The sequence below is a fragment of the Sphaeramia orbicularis genome, chromosome 21, assembly GCF_902148855.1.
Source record: "Sphaeramia orbicularis chromosome 21, fSphaOr1.1, whole genome shotgun sequence".
NCBI classification, from domain to species: domain Eukaryota; kingdom Metazoa; phylum Chordata; class Actinopteri; order Kurtiformes; family Apogonidae; genus Sphaeramia; species Sphaeramia orbicularis.
In genome coordinates, this window is record NC_043977.1 from 1,618,253 (window position 1) to 1,630,101 (window position 11,849).

The 11,849-nt window shown below is 43.6% G+C and overlaps 1 protein-coding gene across 1 annotated transcript in view; it reads left to right on the plus strand.

Moving 5' to 3' along the window:
• The window catches only part of LOC115412457 (thrombospondin type-1 domain-containing protein 7B-like), a 42,195-nt gene extending 30,835 nt beyond the window's left edge, over positions 1–11,360 (plus strand). The window contains exons 6-8 of the mRNA XM_030124985.1: positions 8,019–8,214; positions 9,131–9,218; positions 10,719–11,360. Coding sequence (XP_029980845.1) covers positions 8,019–8,214; positions 9,131–9,218; positions 10,719–10,800 — 366 coding nt within the window. The 3' untranslated portion in view covers positions 10,801–11,360. The remainder of the gene's footprint in view (positions 1–8,018; positions 8,215–9,130; positions 9,219–10,718) is intronic.
• Positions 11,361–11,849: the final 489 nt, after the last annotated feature.

An 11,849-nucleotide genomic window follows, 5' to 3' on the forward strand; every position in this document is an offset into this window, starting at 1 on the left:
TGTGAACTGTTACTGCCCCTCAGAGGAGCTTTAGTGGAACTGCACTGACATCTGCAACACTGAGCCCGTTCACATTCACACCAGTGGAGACATGCAACCATCAGCCCACTCAGTCATCCAGAAACACCATTCCACCACAGTCCACCACAGTCCACCACAGTTCCACCACAGTTCCACCACAGTTCCACCACAGTTCCACCACAGTCCACCACAGTCCACCACAGTTCCACCACAGTTCACCACAGTCCACCACAGTCCACCACAGTTCACCACAGTTCCACCACAGTCCACCACAGTTCACCACAGTTCCACCACAGTTCCACCACAGTTCCACCACAGTCCACCACAGTTCCACCACAGTTCCACCACAGTTCACCACAGTTCCACCACAGTCCACCACAGTTCCACCACAGTTCCACCACAGTTTCACCACAGTTCACCACAGTTCCACCACAGTTCACCACAGTTCACCACAGTTCCACCACAGTTCCACCACAGTTCACCAAAGTTCACCACAGTTCCACCACAGTTCACCACAGTTCCACCACAGTTCCACCACAGTTCACCACAGTTTCACCAAAGTTCACCACAGTTCCACCACAGTTCACCACAGTTTCACCAAAGTTCACCACAGTTCCACCAAAGTTCACCACAGTTTCACCACAGTTCACCACAGTTCCACCACAGTTCCACCACAGTTCACCACAGTTTCACCAAAGTTCACCACAGTTTCACCAAAGTTCACCACAGTTTCACCAAAGTTCACCACAGTTTCACCACAGTTCACCACAGTTCCACCACAGTTCACCACAGTTTCACCAAAGTTCACCACAGTTCCACCACAGTTCACCACAGTTCCACCACAGTTCACCACAGTTTCACCAAAGTTCACCACAGTTCCACCACAGTTCACCACAGTTTCACCAAAGTTCACCACAGTTCCACCACAGTTCACCACAGTTCCACCACAGTTCCACCACAGTTCCACCACAGTTCACCACAGTTCACCACAGTTCCACCACAGTTCCACCACAGTTCCACCACAGTTCACCACAGTTCCACCACAGTTCACCACAGTTTCACCACAGTTCACCACAGTTTCACCACAGTCCACCACAGTTCCACCACAGTTCCACCACAGTTCACCACAGTTCACCACAGTTCCACCACAGTTCCACCACAGTTCCACCACAGTTCACCACAGTTTCACCACAGTTCACCACAGTTTCACCACAGTCCACCACAGTTTCACCACAGTTCCACCACAGTTCACCACAGTTCCACCACAGTTCCACCACAGTTCACCACAGTTCCACCACAGTTCCACCACAGTTTCACCACAGTTCACCACAGTTCACCACAGTTCACCACAGTTCCACCACAGTTCCACCACAGTTCACCACAGTTCCACCACAGTTCACCACAGTTCCACCACAGTTCCACCACAGTTCACCACAGTTCCACCACAGTCCACCACAGTTCCACCACAGTTCCACCACAGTTTCACCACAGTTCACCACAGTTCCACCACAGTTCACCACAGTTCACCACAGTTCCACCACAGTTCCACCACAGTTCACCAAAGTTCACCACAGTTCCACCACAGTTCACCACAGTTCCACCACAGTTCCACCACAGTTCACCACAGTTTCACCAAAGTTCACCACAGTTCCACCACAGTTCACCACAGTTTCACCAAAGTTCACCACAGTTCCACCAAAGTTCACCACAGTTTCACCACAGTTCACCACAGTTCCACCACAGTTCCACCACAGTTCACCACAGTTTCACCAAAGTTCACCACAGTTCCACCACAGTTCCCCACAGTTTCACCAAAGTTCACCACAGTTTCACCACAGTTCACCACAGTTCCACCACAGTTCACCACAGTTTCACCAAAGTTCACCACAGTTCCACCACAGTTCACCACAGTTCCACCACAGTTCACCACAGTTTCACCAAAGTTCACCACAGTTCCACCACAGTTCACCACAGTTTCACCAAAGTTCACCACAGTTCCACCACAGTTCACCACAGTTCCACCACAGTTCCACCACAGTTCCACCACAGTTCCACCACAGTTCACCACAGTTCCACCACAGTTCACCACAGTTCCACCACAGTTCCACCACAGTTCCACCACAGTTCACCACAGTTCCACCACAGTTCACCACAGTTTCACCACAGTTCACCACAGTTTCACCACAGTCCACCACAGTTCCACCACAGTTCCACCACAGTTCACCACAGTTCACCACAGTTCCACCACAGTTCACCACAGTTCCACCACAGTTCACCACAGTTTCACCACAGTCCACCACAGTTTCACCACAGTTCCACCACAGTTCACCACAGTTCCACCACAGTTCCACCACAGTTCACCACAGTTCCACCACAGTTCCACCACAGTTTCACCACAGTTCACCACAGTTCACCACAGTTCACCACAGTTCCACCACAGTTCCACCACAGTCACCACAGTTCCACCACAGTTCACCACAGTTCCACCACAGTTCCACCACAGTTCACCACAGTTCCACCACAGTTCACCACAGTTTCACCACAGTTCACCACAGTTCACCACAGTTCCACCACAGTTCACCACAGTTCACCACAGTTCCACCACAGTTCACCACAGTTCACCACAGTTCCACCACAGTTCCACCACAGTTCCACCACAGTTCACCACAGTTCCACCACAGTTCCACCACAGTTTCACCACAGTTCACCACAGTTCACCACAGTTCCACCACAGTTCACCACAGTTCACCACAGTTCACCACAGTTCCACCACAGTTCCACCACAGTTCTGCTGAACCAAAGCTGGGTTTCCTTCACTTCTCTGCTGTTAAACATCGGTTCCACTCTTGTGTTTCTGTAATAGCTCCAGCGGTCAAGGCACGTTTAAATAGGAGCTTGGACCCAGGTGTTGGTGCAAAAAATACTGCTTTTAATTTATTTTCTCAGGAGACTCCAAAAGTACGACCTTCACCATCCACCTACCAACACTACATGACCCACACATACAAAAGTGCACTGTGCACAGGACTAGAACACACCACTTACCACAGGGGAAACAGAAATATATACACTTAACTATAGGGTTTATTTACCCTTTAAAAAACACCACAAACTCATAAAATAACTATTTACAAATATTAACACAAACCAAATACCCAAAAACAGCACTATACAAACACACATATACATATTTACTGGGGCTGGGCAAGTTAACGCATTATTACCGCGTTAACGCATTCATTAAATAACGCCAACAATTTTTTTTTCTCTCCCATTAATGCTGTTTTATTCTAACTCCTATTCTTCTGCTTGTGTGCGTGTAGCGATTAGCTGCAGATAGACAACAGGTTTAACAAGAAAAGACGGACGCCCAAAACTTGTGTCCAAATCTGTTCCTGTAGACTCACTGTAAAACTGACACATAGAAACTAAATCTTTCTGAGTTCTGTTCACTGCCTTAGTACATTTACATGGCATTATACATTTAAATGAATGGGAAAAAGATCGCTAGCTCGATGCTAACTTGAATGGGAAAATCCATAGACACGCTAACGATTAGCATTTACAGATTAATTTAAGATTTACAACGTCTTGTTATCCAGAAACAAAGGTTCACATCAGAGATATTTGATACTATTCATTCTGACAACAACTGAACAGAAAATACTCACAGACAAACGTTTTTGGGGCCATACAAACAGAGTGAAAGAAACGTGTCTGTTAGTTCCTTCTTATGTCTGAACTGACTACGGGAACACCGCAAGGACAAAACATACGTTAGTGACACTTATTCCCACCACTAGAGGGCCCCCTTTGTTTACTCTGAACACCTGAACATCACATATTGTTTTTTCAGTGCGTTGCTGTGGCTCTGTGAACACTCGTAGGTAAACCATGGGGACCAGGAACAGGAGGATGTGGATCAGGGTTGGTTTGACAATCGGCGTCATGCGTTTCAAGCAATGACAGCATTTGGGGTGGGCTTAAGACTCCTGTCAATCACTCTCAAGCGGAAATCAACCTGTGTGGACATAAACATGTGTAACAGTAGCGGTCTGTTCCATGGACATTTTCATTTGAAATGTCTTCAGATGGTGGGGGGGGGGGGGAGCACTGACATGTGCAATTATTTTTATCAGCGGAGTACTTCAGTCTGAAATATCACTGAAAGGAAATACACACTGTTGATGCCGGCAAACCCCCCCCATATAACTATGGAATTAATCGCGATTAATCGCAGAAATCCATGCGATTAATTGCGATTAAAATTTTTAATCACTGCCCAGCACTAATATTTACATTTAACAAACACCCCTCCTTCAACCTCCTGTGTGTGCTCACCCTCCCAGAACCTTTAAATAGTTCCCAAGCCCCCCGGGGATTCTTTTTCCTGGACACCCTACTGGAAACAGAAGCCCACAATCAGTAAGTTAGCGTCTGTAAACCCATTTCCCATAGTATTCTAAAAATAACACTGGTACGTTGACTTTTATGCAATATCACAACCACTATACACCTTTAGCAATAAATATGCGCCGACTTTGTGGTTTGCGCAGGCACGGGGAAAGAGGACCGCAGCGCACACGGCTCGCCATCCCCTCACCGGACCCGCTCCGCCACAGCAGTACAACACAAACAATATTCAATAAAGATCCGTTTAAAACATACCGTGTGTATATTTCCTGTGCGACATGAATTGACCTTTACTGCCGCCATCATTCAATACACAGACTATGTTTAATAACAGACGTAACAGCGACCCGTTGATACCGTTTCACACAGACGCTTATTGTGACGCACAAAGAAGCTTCAGTTCAGGAAAACTGCAGTAGAATATTCACCTTTCATCAGTTCCAGTCGATTAATTGAATCAGGACTTTTTGCATTGACTTCAAGCACCTAGTCGATTAATCGTTTGCAGCTCTACACCAATAGTAACATCAGTATCAGATTATTATTGATCACGTAAACAGAATAATCTGATCGGTTTTATCCAATAACTGCAGTAATCTGATTATAATAAATCAGATTAACACACCTAGATTTATGTTTTCACACATGTAAACAGGTTCATCTGATTTATTTAGTTTTTTTACATCTAAATATGTGTAAAATTAAAATAAAATGTATATAAACTGAAGTTACGCAGTGGAAAAAGGTAAACAGTGAAATAAAATGAAGGATAGCAGCAACATGTGACCTATTCTGTAGTCTGTAGTTTACATCCAACTGACTCTGTAAAGCCCTTTGAGATAACCTTGTTGTGACATTGGGCTATACAGATAAAATTGAATTGAATTGAATAGTCTGATTAGCTCCTATCACATTAGGACAGCTAATGCTGACACCGTAGGCGTTGCCATGGTAACAAGACAAGACCGGACGTTTTGAAAATGACAGGAAGTGTACGTCTGACGTCATAACGTACGTACGTACTCTGAAAGAAATCAAATAATGGACGTAAACATGTAAACCAGGGATTTTAATTATTGCATTTATGAAGTGACTGTAAACACATCACATCTGATTACAGCAGTAATCAGATTACTGCCAGTTATCAGATTTTTATGGTCATGTAAACGGGCTCAGTGATTGGCTGAGAAAAAGAAAGAAAAAACCAGTTGACATACATTTGTAGATGCTTCATGTAGATTAAAAATGTGTCTTTAAAAGGAATGAACACATGCTGATGCTGTTGTTGTCATTGCTGGGGGTTTTTGTACTTTTTTTAATCACTTTTATCATCATGTTGCTTTAGTTTGATCTTATGTAACTCATAAAGACTCTGTTACTTTTGTGTCAGTTCCCAAATTAATGTTTCACTATATTTAACATTTCTTAAGTAATTTATCACAATTTATTCTAATATTATCATCTGTATTTTACATTTTACGGTGTAAATCCTGTTTTTTTATCCAACTGCATGGGTTTGACTGGAGAATTAATGTTGTAGAAGATGACAGTGTTTCCATGGTAACTACGGAGCCTCTGAACGTCTAAATATGGTCAAATCTGATGACTATGAAAAGATGAGGAACTGTATTTGACACCAATTTTTGACATTGATAGGATTAGTGGATCAACAGGAATGAAACAGTTTAGATCAGTAGATGGATTAGGTTAAAGGTGGACGTTTGGGTCTGTAAGGGTTAAAGGTGGACGTTTGGGTCTGTAAGGGTTAAAGGTGGACGTTTGGGTCTGTAAGGGTTAAAGGTGGACGTTTGGGTCTGTAAGGGTTAAAGGTGGAGGTTTGAGTCTGTAAGGGTTAAAGGTGGACGTTTGGGTCTGTAAGGGTTAAAGGTGGAGGTTTGGGTCTGTAAGGGTTAAAGGTGGACGTTTGGGTCTGTAAGGGTTAAAGGTGGACGTTTGGGTCTGTAAGGGTTAAAGGAGGACGTTTGGGTGTTTAAGGGTTAAAGGTGGACGTTTGGGTCTGTAAGGGTTAAAGGTGGACGTTTGGGTCTGTAAGGGTTAAAGGCGGACGTTTGGGTCTGTAAGGGTTAAAGGTGGACGTTTGGGTCTTTAAGGGTTAAAGGTGGACGTTTGGGTCTGTAAGGGCTAAAGGTGGACGTTTGGGTCTGTAAGGGTTAAAGGTGGACGTTTGGGTGTTTAAGGGTTAAAGGTGGACGTTTGGGTCTGTAAGGGTTAAAGGTGGACGTTTGGGTGTTTAAGGGTTAAAGGTGGACGTTTGGGTCTGTAAGGGTTAAAGGTGGACGTTTGGGTGTTTAAGGGTTAAAGGTGGACGTTTGGGTGTTTAAGGGTTAAAGGTGGACGTTTGGGTCTGTAAGGGTTAAAGGTGGACGTTTGGGTGTTTAAGGGTTAAAGGTGGACGTTTGGGTCTGTAAGGGTTAAAGGTGGACGTTTGGGTGTTTAAGGGTTAAAGGTGGACGTTTGGGTCTGTAAGGGTTAAAGGAGGACGTTTGGGTCTGTAAGGGTTAAAGGTGGACGTTTGGGTCTGTAAGGGCTAAAGGTGGACGTTTGGGTCTTTAAGGGTTAAAGGCGGACGTTTGGGTCTGTAAGGGTTAAAGGTGGACGTTTGGGTCTGTAAGGGTTAAAGGTGGACGTTTGGGTCTGTAAGGGTTAAAGGTGGACGTTTGGGTCTTTAAGGGTTAAAGGTGGACGTTTGGGTCTGTAAGGGCTAAAGGTGGACGTTTGGGTCTGTAAGGGTTAAAGGTGGACGTTTGGGTGTTTAAGGGTTAAAGGTGGACGTTTGGGTCTGTAAGGGTTAAAGGCGGACGTTTGGGTCTGTAAGGGTTAAAGGTGGACGTTTGGGTCTGTAAGGGTTAAAGGTGGACGTTTGGGTGTTTAAGGGTTAAAGGTGGACGTTTGGGTGTTTAAGGGTTAAAGGTGGACGTTTGGGTCTGTAAGGGTTAAAGGTGGACGTTTGGGTGTTTAAGGGTTAAAGGTGGACGTTTGGGTCTGTAAGGGTTAAAGGTGGACGTTTGGGTGTTTAAGGGTTAAAGGTGGACGTTTGGGTCTGTAAGGGTTAAAGGTGGACATTTGGGTCTGTAAGGGTTAAAGGTGGACGTTTGGGTCTGTAAGGGTTAAAGGTGGACGTTTGGGTCTGTAAGGGTTAAAGGTGGACATAACTCTATTTTACACCTATTATTGACATGGATTATTATTAAAGTGTAAAAAGCCCATCATTTGTTTTCAGTTTATTATAATTCCAGATCTTTTAGAGTAAATCTGAACGTCTCCAGTTTCTGTGGACGTTTTCAGACATAAAATTTCCTTATTCAGTCTTTTGATTTGGACCGAGAGGAGAACGCTGCAGAAACAGGAAAAGGTTGTGCATGTTCTGTTTCTTTTGTATTTTCCGGTGGTTTTGGCTGCTGTGGTTTTAAAAGACAGGAATGTGTTTTGACAGAATAAAGTGCAGCAGACTAATCCTCCATGATGCTGACTGTTTAGTGGGCTCTGTTGCATAGCGATGGCAAATCAATGATGGCAGTGGTTTGTGCTGTGAACCCCCCCCCCACCCCCCCACCCCCGTACAGAGCGGAGTGTGTGGGTGTGAGAAGGGCTACACTGAAGTGATGACCACACACGGCTTCTTAGACTACTGCACCAGAACCCCAGGGATGGACGCCAACAAAAAAGCCGATGTGAAAACCAACTCTGGCAGATTCAGACCGGGTCCGTCTCAGGCTCAGGACCTGTTCAGTGAGTGGACCTTACGACCCGTTGGCCCAGGTACTGACGTGGAACTCATCTGTAGGGTTCAGCCCTGCCTTTGAACCTGTCTGTGGAGCTGTGGGATCACACAGACCAGGGACACTGTTCATTCTAGGTCAATGTTATACTGGCTCTTCATTATCTGCTGGAAGGATCCTCAACGGAGCAAAAAAAAAAAAAAAACCCTCTTAAGTGTTCCTCTGTAGTTTACTTCAATGAACAGAGTCATCCTCCTTTTTCATACACTGCAAAAAAGGCCTGAACGATTTATTTATTTATTTAATCTTATTTATTTATTTAGAACATGCACAGAAACAAAATAAATCAAAACGAAGCAAATTAAGACAAAAAGAGATATTTGAAATAAAATAAAATAAAAATAAAATAGGAACATTAAAGTCATCATTGGGTTAAAATGTCTAATTTTAAGTACAATTATCTGTCAGTGCAGGAAGAAAATGACACTTATCAAGTTTTATTAAAATAAGAAAATATTATCTTAGGATTACAGAATGATAACGTTATTCTTATTAACAGAATATACTTGTTTAAAGTCTTCTTCAGATGTACTGACTCCATATATGTGTATTTCCAGGTCCATCTGTCTAATCCAGTCCAAATGTACTGAGGGTAAACAGTTCCTGTGTCCTCCATCCTCATCCTCCAACAGTGGAGCTGCTTTTAGTAGAAATATAGTTGAAATTAGTTGGAATATCTCAGTGGTAGAACAAGAGCAAAATACTGGAACAAGTCAAAGAATCTGAACAAGATTAAGACTGAATAAATAAATAAATGTAACATCCAAATTTATTTCAGCTTCTGTTGGTCACATATTCCTTTTTTGCAGTGTTCGAACATCTTCAACACAGATTCTATGAGTAGAAATGTTCCTGATTCTAAACTTGTGTATTAAAACTGTTCTTTTCCTGCGCAGATGGAAGAGTAAAGGTGTGGGTTTACGCCGTCACCGCTGTTGGATTCATCCTAATACTTTTCATTATTGCATTATCATTCCTGGTCTGGTAGGTAATCTATTACTTTTTAAAAATAATTCTGACACTGCACAGTTTCACAACTCACATGTTTTCTAACTACAGTTCCAAAGAAAAGTTTAGATGTTGTGTAAAATGTAAACAAAACCAAATGCAGTGATTTTCTAAATGTTACAAACCTATATTTATTCAGTGTCTCTGGTGTATGGGCGGGGCCTATACATTTATTCAGTGTCTCTGGTGGTGTGGGCGGGGCCTATACTCTATATGACCACAGGACAATGAGTTGATGGAACAGTGTCCATGATTGGATGTGGGACAACAACATGTCCTACTGCTGATCAGAACAGGACAAATGAGAACATCTGATTGGCTCTGTGGACATAGACACGCCCATATTTACTGCCTCAGTACTGTGGACGTAGACACGCCCATATTTACTGCCTCAGTACTGTGGATGTAGACGTTGGATTATTTTATTGACAATAGAACAGAGAAAACAAATAATTAAACTGAGACACTGTAGCGTTATAAGACCAAAAAAGGCTAACAGTGGCAGCATGTGTCCAAAACCAGGTCTGGACTACAGCTAGACCAGGTCTGGACTACAGCTAGACCAGGTCTGGACTACAGCTAGACCAGGTCTGGACTACAGCTAGACCAGGTCTGGACTACAGCTAGACCAGGTCTGGACTACAGCTAGACCAGGTCTGGACCCAGACTCTTGAGACTGTCCTCACTGGAACTGGTGATGTCACTGTCTTGTAATGTGTGCAGAAATGATCAAAAATAGTCACTTGCCTGTTGAAGGCTTAATCATCTGCTTTACTTAAACCAGTGTTCAGAACTCAGAGCTCCTCCTTCACCCTGAACGCTGTGCATGTGTGGATCCACTGTTTCTGTGTAAATCCAACAGTTTCCAGGTTGTTCCATACACACAAACAGTTGAATCTGGTCCCAGTCATGTGTCTGTCCAATTAGATTCAATTCACATCAATATTAGTTGAGTTCTAATTTTAAATGTGTGGGAAATGGGATTTTCAGTGTTCAGTGTAAATGTCCACAGAGTCCACATTCCACAGTGGATGTGGACAATTTAGTTCCACATACAAGAGATTGTTCTAAGCTACAGGTGGATCCAACTGGAGGAGAATCGGAGTCGTTTGGAATTTTGGATGAATTTTGGAAAATGTCTCAGTGATGACAGATGGAAAACTGTAGATGTTGTGACCTTGAACTTTGTCCTACTGGGACCAAAATGGACTGGGTTGGTCCAAGGGCCTAGGCCTATCTGTGGAGAAGATCTGGGAAAGATGGGTGGAAGAGTTTTACACTGAAGATGAGAACAAACAAACAAACAAACAAACACACACAAAGCCAAGTGATCCCAACACCTCCTGGTGGAGGTAAACATCAGGATGACGTGCGCTGCTGAGCATGAATGTGCTTCTGCTCTGACAGTAGTTCTTTCCTGATGCTGACATGGTTTGTGATTCTAACTGGTTCTCTTTTGTATTTCTTTCTTTTCAGTAAACCTTCCAAATCCACCAAGACGTCCTCGCCCCCACAGAAACCCCTGACACTGGCCTATGATGGAGACATGGACATGTGACCTGTGGGCGGACCTCCGCAGACGTTCGTCACATTCCGCTGGTCGTTGAGCTCGCTCGTGCTCAAGGTTATGTTTTGCTGTCGTGCCAGTTTTATCGCAAAATGGAAACAAACGGGACAAACGGCGACTTTTAAACACGATCTGCTGCTGGAGGACGGCGTCGCGCAGAGTTTTGTCTGCAGCCGCTTCCCTTCGACCAAACACACGAAATAAACGCCAACATGTTGAAAATGAGACCGATGAGTCTCCAGACACAGAACTTTGGACCTCTAGTTTCTTTTCTACTGTAACTGCTTGCAACGTGAACACACCGTTAAAGCGATGTTTGCAGCTCGTACAACGTCAGGATTCCAAAAAGTCTGAGGGCGGAGCTAAAGGGGATCCAGAAGTGTCGGTTTGGACATAAAAGACGCCACCTGGGTTTCGGTCTGTACGGAAGTCAAACTGTGTCATCAGATTTTGAATTAGAAAAGCCATTACATTTCTAGCACTGAACTTTTTGCACTGAAATTAAGTATCTGAATTTTTTGTCTCTCAATTTAACTATGTTCATAAATTTATAATAAAAAAAAAAATTCAGATGCAAAAACTTTAGATCACACATCCAGGACACTAAGTATAAGCAATCGATTCTATCTCAAGTCGAACCAACAGCCAGCCAATCCAGTAACGTTAGGTTGATCATGTGACGCCGATGCAGGAAGACGGTCAGCACGGATGTGTGATCTGAATTTTTTGCGTCTGAATTTTTTTTATTCTAACTTTATGAACATAGTTGAATTCAGAGACAAAAAAATTCAGATACTCCATTTCAGTGCAAAAAAAATTCAGTGCTAGAAATTCAATGGCTTTTCTAATTCAAAATCTGATGGGACAGATGGACTTCCATAGGTCTGCTTTTACTATCGCAAAGAAGACACGGCGTCTGAAATCAGGAGTCACTGATGACATTCACCGACGGAACAACGGAGCATTTGACATTTGACTTTATCTCATCAGTGCTGGATATTTATGAAAGAAATGTCCCGCACCTGTGGGTAAACAAACAA